This window comes from Athene noctua, chromosome 12, assembly GCF_965140245.1.
Source record: "Athene noctua chromosome 12, bAthNoc1.hap1.1, whole genome shotgun sequence".
Classification (NCBI taxonomy): Eukaryota; Metazoa; Chordata; class Aves; order Strigiformes; family Strigidae; genus Athene; species Athene noctua.
The window spans coordinates 22815599-22828650 of NC_134048.1; the positions used below are offsets into that span (position 1 = coordinate 22815599).

A 13052-nucleotide genomic window follows, 5' to 3' on the forward strand; every position below is an offset into this window, starting at 1 on the left:
CCCAAATAGGGATGGCATTTGAATTAATCTCTTGGAATTTGCCCCCAGGTTACAGATGAGGTGCTTTTCCACATAGAGTATGATGTAGAAATGAGCTAATTTCATTTCTGAAGTCCCCAGCAGTCAGAAGCCATCCTGTGGCTGGTAAGCTTCCAATGGTTCCACGTTATTATTTCAACAGAGATGCACTAGATAACAAAGGAAATCCACCACTAAATAAACAACACCACAAAAAACTCAAAATACATGTGAGATTTAATAAAAGAAAAAAAGTACAAAGCGAGTGGAAAGAAATCAAAGTCAAAACAAAAAAATAAAAACCAACCCAAAACAAACCAACCCCGACAGATTCAGAATGACAAAGCGAAGGGATGCAGCAGGTCTGGGAGGCCGCTCCCCCCCAGGCACCTCCACCTGCTCCCAGCCAGCCACCCCGTCTCCACACAGCCTACAGAGCTTAGAGCCCTGCAAAACACATTTTAAATTAGAAAGCAGACAACAAACATGATGGCAAATGATTAAAAAAAAAAAAAAAGGATAGTTTTTCCCATTAATACCAACCTTTTACAGATAAACGTATAAAACAGCCAAAAGCGTATCTGAACAGTTTCAGTCATTTCTGAACAGTTTTTCTTTCACTTCTTCTAGCCTACAAGATGTAAATCTTCGGACTGGAGTGAGATTAGCATCAACATGTATTTGTAACTTGTTAAATAAAAATAAGATACAGAACTACCCTACATACCACATACTTAAATTTTGTTTCGGCCAAAACGAAAAAATCAAGTAACAGAGGAAAAAAAATGACCGAGTCCCACTGGGGAGTTTATGATGTTAACGGCTCTAACGAACAAGTAACTACAAGGAAAAAGTAAGTCTGTCACAACATAAAGTCAATGGAATATAATAATCATCATCATTAAAATATTGTTACATACATTCTGAATGTCTTCATCAGAAAAAGCTGGAAATTTCTCCGCAATGCCCATGGATTTGAAGGTTTTTACTCTTTCATTGTTTTCATCATTGTTCTTAACTACTTGTTATTCTAGGAAAAAAGGAACTGATCTCTGATGAGCCAGGGCTGATAGAAATCATTTGCATAGATCTTGCTGGCTGCAGCACGAGATCAGGAGAAAACTATGGCCTGGAAAAACGATGGCGAGGCAGCTCCTCGCACACCCGGTATCATCAGTTAGTGCTTTATTCCAGCCTTGAGAAGCAAAACAAGGAACCAAATAGCGCTGCTTCCTCAGGCAATTAGTGCACCAGAGTTTCTCTCATTAGCAAAAATCAAAATCCCGCCCCTAATTTGCTACATGATTAGACTGTAGTCAGTGGTGAGCTGGAATTGCCTTCCTGCTCGTAACAATAGGTTGGGTTCCCTGCACGTTTTTCTGAGAAAAACACATTAACCCTCCTAACGTTTGACAGTTGCTCTTTAAAATACATCTAACCTGGAGGCACAGCCTTAAAAATTAATGTTCAGCGTGCATCATTTTTACTCTGTGCAAAACGGCCTGTTCTAAAAGGTACCTGTGAGAGCTGTGTGAGGTTCCTTCTCACACGCATCAAGTAACACTGACGTGATTTTCAGTATACCCACATAAAAGGCCAAGGTCCATACGAAAACAGTTTAACACCTGAGCATGTACTTAGAAAGAAAAAATATTTTAAAAGCTGCTTTAACGGGATATGCAAATTTAAGGACTTCATTTTACAATCCTGCAAAACACCACCCTCAAAGGGCCCTGCGACGCGGATGGGAGGCGTCACCTCCACCTGCAAGTGATCTGCTGACAGCTTAGCTTAAAGACAAGTCTTTAAGGAAAAAGAAAAAAAAAAAAAAAAAAAAAAAAGAAAAATCCTGTAAAATTAATAACTAAGTAAAATTGCACACACTCAGAACTAACACTTAGCCAGCCAGTGTTTCTATAAACTCTAAAGACACTATGCGCAGGGTTAATATATTTGTTTTCTTTTAGCCTATTATCTGACGGAGGGATGGATGGAATTGGGTCCAACTGTTTTTCCATGACAACATAGCTAGGAAGTCTCGGTTATCGTCCTGCCTTATCACAAAACGGTCTGAGTGGAAAAAAAAAAAGAGTATTGATCCTAATTATTCCTCTAAGCTCAGCTGCCCAGGAAAAGAAGGGCTGTGATTTCTAGGCATGAGGAGTGTCGAAGGAAGCACCTTCTAGGAGGAACAGAGCCTGTCAGCATAAATACGGTGCATAGCTCAAGTCTGGGGGATTCTCCTTATTAGGCACATAATAAGTTTAAGGTTAAAGAGCAAAAGTGAAGATGACAACTTAAATAGTTTTTTCCACAACAGTAAAATACATTGATTGGTAAATGACAACTGAAATGTTACACGAATCCTGTAGTTCCACATTATACAACAAACTCTTATGAAAAATCTTTCTATATAAACGTTCTACTTTAGCAGTAAAGAAAATTCAAAACATTGTCCTATGAATTTTATTAACCACTCTCTTTCTCTCTTTATATATATATATATATATATATTATAAATGATGTAGAAAGTTTTTAGAGTAATTCAGGATTAAAATATATAATTACTGGAATGAGGGTTACTCTGACTAAGATTCCCAGGGCAGAAAGTCTAAGTACTGTCTTTTCCACCCATGCTAAAAACTTATTCCAATCGAGAACTTTGTTAGAAAAATAAACATTTCATCATTCTTCATACCACTCCTCACATCTGCGCACGTACAGGGGAAGGTAGATGAGCCTCAAGCAGTCACCTTAGCCAATTAAAAACCAAGTGAATCTAGAAAGCAATTATTTAGCTGGTGGGTAAGATGAGTTCAGACAAAGAGTTATACACGGCTGCTCAATCACTGGGTTTAGAACAAAACATCTTACTTTAGGGATTAGTTGACTTTGTTTAACAAAATGTACGTGGTAAGGTTACTTCCTTAAAACCTCCTGATAAATTCTGTAACAGGTAACAGCGAGTCGTTACACTGCAACCACCGAAGATGCTCATTTTCTCTTTCACTTTGGTCCACTCACACAATGTTATGAGAAAGGTCACGGGGTGGGAAACTCAAGCAACTTAACACATGAAAGCACCAAGTCCACTCTTGGCCTGAAAGTCTGTGTGTGATTAACTGAAAGAAACAAAACATAAAAAAAGCATGAATTAAAGTTACGAAAATTAAACAAAAGCCAAATGCAGCGAAATATGTTAAAAACAAAAAAAAAAGGAGGAGAAGGGGAAACACAGCTTGAGCATCTGAAGACTCACAGAGAGCAACCCCTGCACGCTGAGCCCGCGCTGAGCACAGCCGGCTTGGCAGCTGCCAGGTGAAAGAGAATCTCAGCACAAACACTTTTATTTCCCCTCGACACCTGCAGTTCTTCCATCTCCATTTCTCACTTCTAATAAGCTACTAAAAACGCTGCATTGAAACCGGAGACGATAAAAAGTTCAAGTAACTCTCCTAAAAATTTAAACAAGAAAAAAATCCCCCCTTCCCCAAACTCACGATATATTCCCCATTCCTGCGAGGTCCCAACACCTTCCCCAAAAAACCAGGATCCTCCTCAGCTGTGGGGGCTCCCCAACACCCTCCAGGTCCCGTTCAGCCTCGTGCTGCCCCAGGTGGGCCCGGTGTCGGTGCAACCCCCCCGCTGCTGTCACCCTCGGCTCTGCGCCGCGCCGGCACCGCCGGTGCCACTGCTCCCCGGGGGAGGACACTGCCTGCCCCCGGCTCCCCAAATCCCAGCTGCTTCCAGTCCAGTTTGGGTGAAAGATCCCAGTAAAAAACCCGGCGACGCCGTTCCTGCTGCTCGCCAGGGAACACGCAGCTCCCCTCGATGCCCGCGGGGTCGACGCGGAGCCCAGCGCCGGGGTGCGGCAGTGGGACGGGTGAGGGCCGTGCTGACACCCAGGTTTCACAGGAGCCCCCGCTCCTTTTGATACCCCCCAGGTGAAGAGGGGTGTCTGGGAAGACATGTCTCCGGCCAGGCCAAGGGGACACACCTTTCTTTGAATTTTTTATTACAAACTTCATTATCCTGCTTGAGCAGAAACCCCCAAATGCCACATTTTGAATTAGCTTACAGGTTTGGAAAAAAAACCCAAAAAACCAAACACCAAAAATCCTAAATCCCAATCCCAAACTACTCCCTCTCCCTAATTTATGAATTAATCAATGTATTCCTGGTGATGGTGCAGCTCCTCCAGCTGTGCCCCAGCACTGAGGAGAGAACCCGCCCCGGCACCGCACAGAGCACACACCGGGGGTGCCCCTGGGGCCCTCACTCGCCTCCCTGCGACTGCAGCCGGTTTCTAATCGCGAGAGGAAGAGTGTCCAGGCTCACGTCTGCAGGTGCCTAAACCCAGCAAAGCGCAGGAAACCTCTTTCTGCCGCAGGCAGAGGGAGCAGAGGGGAAGCCCCTGCGTCACCCTGGCCAGGCGTCACCGCCGGAGCACCCCAGGCACCCGCATCCCGGCCTCCTCCTCGCCTTCTGCAAACAGCCCCGGGCCCCTGGTGCCCCGGGGTTCAGCCCCTAATTCATGTGTGAGTTTAGCTGGATTAAGCCCTATTTTCAGCAGAATATTTTTACAAAGTGTTTTGGCCTTTGTGTAGGAGGTGGGACGTGGCCGGAGCATGCCGAGAGGTCTGCAGGAGTGCTTTGGGTTTAACACCAACCATTTGCATTCCAAGCAAATACATTAAATAGTACATTAAATAATACGTACTGTCATCTTCCACAGGAGGGAACAAATTACTAGCATGTCAGTACGCAGAATGAGCTTCTCTAGTGCTGCAGTTCACAGCAGAGAAACGGCAGAGCACAAGATCTTGTCAGCAACGTGAAGCCAAACGTTGTGCTGTCAAGACCAAACTCAGGTGTCGCCACTCTCAAGAGTCTTTTTCTCTTTTCCTTGTCAAAAGGCTCAGAAAGCACTGCCACCACCCCGTTCTGGATCGGACAGAATGCAGTTCAGACTCTCAAGCTCCTTCACGCAAGGGGAAGTAACAAAAAAATGCTGGAATAACAAAACTACCAGCTTGCATGATGGTGCTCCCCATTTTGCTCCCTAGCCAGTTCCCTGATTGAATGGAAGCAGGATCACCCCTCCCCACCTTTTCTTTTTAGACCCCTTTGCCCCATTCCTGCCCTACTGTTACACAACCAGGCAGGTGAAGGAGCATTATTTACATACCCTCTCTCCATACTCTTGCTGGCTTCAGCAATGTCAATTAACTTGCAGCAAGCTAAGATAAGAATTCTGCCTTTAGGGGAAAAGAGCTTTCTCATGAGCAGAACTGTGGAGCCCTAATGAATTTCCAACACATCTTCACTCTAAGCTGCTGCTTCCTTCTTTACAGCTCTGCCTCTAAAAATAAAGTAAGCGTGCTCTCTGAAGAGGGCCCAAGCCTCCAGATCACAGCGAGGCAGTGTGTGAGGGGGGACCTCGTCCGTGAGACCTTACAACGGTGTCAGGATTGTCCCCACTCCTCTCTGCTGGGGGGAAGATGCAGCTTATTTCTGATCACCTTCCCCGGAGCAGGCAGCTCGCAGGGTCGCTTGAGCTGGCTGTCACAGAGGCAAGGGCAAGCCCCGCCGGACTCTCAGCCTTCAGAGAATGGCCCCAAATTGCCCCAAATCCCTCCCACCGCAGCCACCAGCGTTTCCCCAGGGCACTGCCCAGGCCCAGGAGGGTCCCATCTCTCCTCCACTTTAGACAAAGAGTCAGAAGGGCAGGAATTGGGATTTCAAAATCCCCTTTTCCATTTGCTGTCTAAGCAACTGACCAAACGCTAGAGCACCTGAGCAGACACGAGCTTCCCAGCAGCAGAGAGGAAAGGCTCGAGTTCAGCCACTTACTTTTTCTTGTCTTTGTCCTTCTTCAGTGGCTGCTGTGAGGTAGCCTGCAAGGATTGGGACTGCAAGGTTTCCACCGCTACTTTCCTCCTGTTGAAGGTGTTCATCTCTTCCTCCAGCTCCCTCCTCTTCTCCTCCACCTTCCTTTTCTCCTCCTGGTGTATCCTTTTTAAGTGCTCAAATTTCTCATGCAGCTGGTAGGAGACAGACCCCTCTGAGCATCGCCTCCAGCACAGCCACCACGCTGCAGTCACCCCTCCCACACAAATCCCCCCCCCGGCCCCACTCCAGCCCAGCTGCCCCTTTACTCTGCCCCCGGTACAAAGTCTACCTGGCACGGACACTCACCAAAACATCCTGCCCTGCCCTTGACTCGCCGAGCAGCAGCCGAGCCTCCTGCACCCTGCCCCAGTTGTTTCTGAGGCACCTGCACCAGCGGTGCCGTTTCACAAACATCACCCCGTGGCCCCTTCGCTGAGCGAGGGAAGGGGGGCGGTGTTTGTGCTTTGGCTGGTGAGTTCTGCTCGAGAGCTGCATCTGCCTTCCAGGATTCAAACATTGCCCGGCCCCAGATCCTGTGCTGGCTGTATTTTGGGCTCCTCTCTCTCACAGGTTTTTGGCACACCCACCTCTCTCTCCTTCTCTTTCAGCTCTGCCTCCGTCTCCTTGACTTTGTTAACAAACATTTGTCTCATTTCTTCCTCTTTCTTCTGGAGCTCGCCCAAGAACTCTTTCCTTTTGGTCTCATATGTTTCTTGGAGGCTGGGGAAGAAAGCAAACAAAGTCCAGATTCTCTGGACACCTGTGAGTTTAGGATGGGGAATGACATTCCTGTCTGTGTTGCTTAAAGACGAACAGGCAGGGAAGGGAATGTCACCAAAGTCAGGAGCAAAGTTCAAACCCAGCACTAGTGTTTTTCAGCCTGGCATTGCAGATATCACCTACAACCCTTTCATTTTTCAGGAGTGTAAGTACCAAACTATTGCTTGAAATTGCTGCTAGAAGTGAAGGTCACTCACCTGAAGGGCTGGCTGTCTGGGTCCGTGTCCTTGAAGCCCATCTCTTCCAGTTTGCACCTCCTGTACAGCTCGTAGTGGCGGGTGTGAGTCTGCTCCCGAAGATCCTCCATGTTGACTCGAATCAGCATTTCCCGCAGTTTCACAAAGTCACAGTGACTTTCGTTCTCAACTGATGGAAGCAAAGGGAGAAGTCAGCGGTGCCGGGGGAGCACGAAGGCACGTACCCATTCGCTCCAGCCACTCCCCTCCCAGGGCCTGCTGTGCCCTACAACAGGAGTTCCTGCTGACCAGTACGACCTGCTGGTAGGAATGGGAATTCAAAGGAAAGACTGGCCAAGCCAGAAAAAGCTGCCCAGGAGGTTTGTGCACCGTGGTGCCCGCAGGCTGGCGGGGGCAGAGCTGCGGAGGGCGCCGGCGGCTCCGCCTGCCCGTCCAAGGGGGGGTTGCGGCGGGCGCCCGGCTGGCAGCGCCTTACCTTGCACCACTCCCCACGGGTACTGCCGAGCTCTCACCAGCTTGTTCCCGACTTTCACCTCCTCCGTGCTGCCGACCACAGCGAAGGGCAGATGGGCCTGAAACAGAGCCAAGGGCAGGGGCTCAGGGTGTGGGCTGACGCCTCAGGGATCAGCCTGGCCATCAGTCCCCCGCACCCCGGCACAGGATCTGCTTCAAAAAGTCCTTCCACTGAAGCCATCTGTGTCCAATACTCACAGCAGCCCCTACTATATCACGACAGAGCCACGTAGGGCTGCAGCACAGCTTACTAGCAATACTGGCTGGGCCGAACTGGATGGGGAAATATTGTGGGAACGCCATGATAGTTACTGATCTCCCTCTACCCGTTTGTCAGACTGTTCTTGCAGCTGCAGCTTCTCCCCAAGCCAAGAGCAGGGCACTCCCTGCCTTGCAGAAAGCACAAGCAAAGAGATCCGTCAACAGGCCTTGGCACAGCAATTTGTGTGTGGGCACTGGAAGGGACATGTGTAGGATACAACATGTGCTCATTGCTCTCCGAGACTGCAAAGCACCAAGCGCAGGGAGGAAGCGGGGCACCGTCCTCAGGCTCTGCAGGGAAGGAGCCACGGGGCAGGTGCTTCAGAGGGATGAGGTGGACAAAATCCTGCACTGTAATGGATGCAGAAGTGTGGAACTGCTAGAAAAGTGGCCAAAATTATTTTCACTGGCGGGGGGGACACCCAAAGAAAAACTAAACAAGGATGACTCCTGGTTTTCTCCCCAATGCACACAGCTTGCAGTTATTTTAAAAAGAGTGCATCCTCCAAATTTTTCATTAATTCAGTAAAAGAGAACTATTACAGTGAAAACACATATCTAGTTGACTCAGAAATCACCTGGCTGTTGCAATTTTAAAAAAGGGGCTGTAAAAGAAAAGACAAAGCGTTCAATCAAACAGCTATGCAGGAAAACGCTCGTTTTGATGAAAAAGCTACTTCTTATTTTAAAAATTAACATGGAAACGTTTCAGCTGTTTCTACTGCAATAGCTACACTCTAATCTGGGAGACAGGAAACCTGAAAGTGTTTTGCACACCCTTCAGCCAGGTCTGAATTTGATCTTTGACCTTTAAAAAAATCCCACAAAATAGTCTAACCAGTGTTCTTCTTTATTTTAAACTGGGCTTTTCTCTGCTTAGCCTCTTTAAGTCAGAAGGGCATTGTAAATCTTAACTGTAAAATCTTTATTCAAAATCTCTCCCTCCTCAGAAGAAAAGTAGCCTAAAAGCAGACAGAACGAATTTTGAGGAAAGTATTTTTCGAAAATTCAATAAAACAAATTTTAGAGCTGAGCTGGGTTTCTCCAGAGAGCCCACAGATTAAATAAAAGCCACGTTTTAATTAATTCTGTCTGCAACAGCCTTAGGCGACTGTCAGATCCACAACTCAACTATCAGATTTAGTGTCTGGACAATCCCAGTGAAACTCGCCCTTCAGATGCGTTTTTGGGCAGCAGTTTCATCTGTCACAACCCCCGGCAGCGCCGCGCTCGGCGGCGTCACTCACGTTCATCGCTGAGTTGATCTCGGCGACCGCTTCGTCGTCTGTGGGGAACTGATAGATCTGTACCCCGTTGCTGACCAGCTCGCTCATTATCTTGATCTTGAACTTGTGCAACTCACTCTTGGAGATGGTGTCTGCTTTGGCAATAATCGGGATGATGTTCACCTGCGGCAGAAGGAAGGGAAAACCACCGGGTGAGCAGCACTCGGGCCAGCAGCCCTGTCGGGAGCGCGGGTGCCCGCGGGGTGACCCGGGTCCTACCCCGGTGCCTCCTTTACATTCCATAAAACCACAAAGCTTTTGCATGTGAGCTGCAGCACAAGCCCAGCTGAACACTAGAGGGAAGAGTTTTCCAGGACTCATTTGGCGACGAGACTTTCAGATAAACCCAAGACAACCACCCTGCGATAAATACACAAGGAGCAGATCAAAGCCTCTGCTCTTGCCTGTGTATTTTGTTACACGCTTCGAGGGAGGCAGAGACAGCGTAACTGTCACATCTCGAGTTATCTCCTATCGGCTTCTGGCTGTGCTGACAAGCCGTTTTAGAAGACAAGTGCAAGGATGAGAGGCTGCAGTGAGCTGATGTGAAGCCTTCCCAAGCTTCAGCAGAAAGAGCAGGGACTCCTCCGAGGCTTTCGCAGCCGCCGCGGATCCTTCCCGAGGGCTCCCAAGCCTCTCCGTGAGGATCACACCTCAGGCCCTGCGGATTACACCCACCACCCGGGAAGGGTGCAGGGTGCCACACAGCAGACTGGATGTTTGGTTTTGTGCTGTTGTTGCTCAGCTGTGGTTTTGCACTGGCAGTCGCTGAGCACAACGCACCGCCCGGCTCCATCGACCCAGGTAGCAAAGTCACCCACGAGCTGCCGGTGGGGAGGTCCCCCCCCCCCGTGCCTGGTACCTGCCAAGGTCAAGGGCCACATCCCACATCACTCAGGAGGGATGGATTGGCGATGGCCTCGTGCTTGGGAGAGCTACAGCGGGGCAGGATCTGTCACAGGAACCTCTATTAGATAACGCTGCCGTGCCCAGGAAAGCCAAGTGCAATACTGCAAACCACTGCTTAAACAAACAACAAAACTCGTCTGTCTGAGCAGCAGCCAAATCCGTAGCAGGAAAACACAAGAATTCAGACAGATGAAGGGAAAGTCTGATTTGTCATCTAACATTTCCCAACAGCCAACGCTTTTTTGTCCTACAGAGCAGAAATTCATAGCAGCCATTTGGTCTCCAACGGGTGCCCATTAAAATAAATGACCTTGCTTTCCCAGCTCCAGTTCTCTTTGTAGCTCCCTGGTTTTTCCATACTTCTCGGGTTTCCCCCCCACTCTGGTTTAGCAATGGCTCCATACAAGAGCATTTACTCACTCCAAAAGGAAACAGTGTGAATTTCTTCACTGCAAATTTATCTGAGGATAAATTCCTTCTCTTTCTCAGCCACTGATCTGGCCTCTTTTACCAAGGAGCACAGACCCACACAGAGCAAGGTCTGCTGCTCACTCCTCACCAGGTCGATGTCCTCGCTACAAAGGTAAAAAGGGCCATGACCACAGCTGGGTGCCTCGCTGACCCGCTAAGGGCTGAGGAGGCTTGGATCCACCACCTCTGACAGAAAAAGGGTCAGCTCAGGGCTCACGAACCACTCGCTCCGGAGCGGTACCCACGAGGGGAGAGGCACTGCCAGGGAGCTGCAGCGTGCAGGGCTCGGCGCTCTCCGTCCAGCCAGGCACGCCGACAGACCAGCACGAGGGTGTTTTTAGTCTGTTTTCAGTTGGCTTAAGCAATTTCCCCCCTCTCCTTTCAAAAAGTACCAGCTCAGCCCGGCCTGGCAGGCTCTGCGGTCACAGCTGCTGCCCCAGCAGGACCCAAACAAGGTGCAAACCAAGGTTGGTTCATGTCCCCTCCGACCAGGCTCCTCAGGCTTTGAAAAGCGACTCAGCATCTGCTGTAATAGAGTTCAAAACCCAAAAGGGTTTTATAAGTTGTCGCATTTCCAGAAATCGACAGCCAACATCAATACTGTGGAGTCCTGGAAATGGCATTTGGGTGTATGTTCCTCCTTCTCTCTTCTTCCGAGTTCCTCAGTTATTTAAATTATTACTGGTTTTGTTTTGATTTCATGCATGCCTTGGAAACCCACGAGCTGGAATCCCACAGTTAACAGGGGATACCCAGAGCACCATACAATTATCTTCTTGTTTTCCTGTCTCTGATTTTGAGCACTAGCACCCAAAAGCTGTCTAAGTCTAGAGTGAGCTCATCCCTTTATAATGAGAAAGGACAGAAGACAAAAAAATAAATGACACAAGATGCTATTGAACCAAACTACATGCCTGATCCTGCCCTCCTACAGCACCTTCCACACATCCATTTCTATGCCAAGGTGGCACAGGTTAGGGCCAAATAAATTGACATACAAGCTAGAGAAGTCACCTCTCCTTCCTGAACAGCTTTTAAAAACCCAATAAAAGGAAATGATGCCAGAACCATGCGAGGTTTCTCTCCCCACTATTACTTTTACACAAATAATGTTTACCTGGGGTTGCAGGCCAAATCCCAGAGCAACATTCTTATATCGCATGGTGGAAGAGCACTATTCTCCATTTAAAGATCTAATAATAAAATCAAGAAGTTAACTACTGGAGTGTCATCCCACTGAATGCGACAGGGGTGCAGAGCTCTCTTGACTGTCGGTCCACGTGCTGGAAGTCTTTGCTGGAGCCAGAATTACGAGGAGAGGAAGTCTGTGCTTCAGACAGGACAGTGAACTCACACGTACACACATAAAACACACCTCCTTCTCGAGGCATTCTGACCACAGAGCTATTTCGCGTCTCCAAAAATAAAACTTGCAACATGCCGGAATAAGTCAGTCAGTAGAAAATAATTTTGCTAATATAATAAGGCTACCTGCATCTTCACCCTGTGAAATACAGCTGGGTTTTTCCCCACCTCCAAAGTGTTCCTGAATGCAAGCCCTGGGAAGCCAAGAGGCAAATCCTGCCTTGGAAATCAAACAGCAGAGGCACAAGCGGGCCCGAAGCGTCCCCCCTGGCCAGTGACCCGCCTGGGCTGTGTCAGCTCACCAAGGGCAAGCACTTAGCCACAGCTCGTAAACAGCACACGCCGCTGGAAACCATCCAGGGTCAAGGCCCGGGGAGCCCTGCGATGCCCACGGCAGCACGCGCCCGGGCCTTCACTTTCCAGGGCTGGGCTGTGTTTTAAATCAATAAATCACCTTCTCATCCACTACAGATGCAATTTTATTTACCTTATTTATGTTAGTTATTTATCTCCCCCTTTTCCCAGGTTAAACCCAATGCCAAGCCAACCCCTGCCAAGTCATACGTGCTCCCCACCGACCAGCCAGGCAGCACATTTCATCCACCCAGGACCCGTTCTGAAGACACTTCTTGCTCTCCAGCTGTAATTAAGTACCCCAGAGAACAGCTGCCCATCAGCTCTGCCAAACAAATATTGTATTACAGTACAGTGGAAGATTTTTGTTTACAAAACAGCTTTACCCAGAGGGATTTTGTAAACTTTACACTAAAAGCAAGATGCATTATTGAAATCGCCACACAGACTCAAAAGCCTCCCGACACCTGATGCCACTGGTGTGCTAAAGCGAAGGTGTAACTGGGCCAGGTTCCTACTAAACCCTTGTTAAACTAGTCCAGAGGCTGAGCCAGCAGAGCACGCAGAGAAGCACTGCCTCTGGTACACCCTTTGCCTCCACGGACTCCAGTCTTCACCCCTACAACAGGGGCCACAAAAAGCTTCCCAGGAGGAAAACCAGGGCCAGGTGTGCTCCCCGTCACCTCCCCGCTCAGCCCCGCTAACCACTCGCTGTTACCAGCCCGGAGCAGACAAAGAGCTGCCTGGGGTTTGGTGACACCCCCTTTCTCTCTGCGCACACACGCTGGCCCCCAGGCACAACTGGCCCACGTGTCCTGGGGAAGGGGCACAGCACGGTCACACACAAACCTCTAAGGAGTGTCTGAAAAGCACCGTGATGTCCTGGGCTGACACCGATGCAGAAATGCAGCAGAAACCCCTGACCCCCCCAAAAGATCAACAGCCTCTATTGTTTTTTTCATTTCCACACAGGTCTTGTGCGAGGCCACCACACCATGTAATCCAA

At 48.6% G+C, this 13052-nt stretch overlaps 1 protein-coding gene across 5 annotated transcripts in view; it reads right to left on the reverse strand.

Annotated features, from left to right (window-relative positions):
• SEPTIN8 (septin 8) overlaps positions 1–13052 on the reverse strand; it is a 46945-nt gene that overhangs the window by 9679 nt on the left and 24214 nt on the right. For 4 of the 5 annotated variants that reach the window (XM_074916408.1, XM_074916409.1, XM_074916407.1 and 1 more), the window contains exons 5-9: positions 8909–9070; positions 7363–7459; positions 6888–7056; positions 6498–6630; positions 5872–6062 (exon numbers count right to left, since the gene is read on the reverse strand). In XM_074916408.1, the coding sequence (XP_074772509.1) occupies positions 5872–6062; positions 6498–6630; positions 6888–7056; positions 7363–7459; positions 8909–9070 (752 nt within the window). Of the gene's footprint in view, positions 1–237; positions 3141–5871; positions 6063–6497; positions 6631–6887; positions 7057–7362; positions 7460–8908; positions 9071–13052 lie in introns of those variants that run through there. The other variant, XM_074916411.1, reaches the window with a different exon arrangement.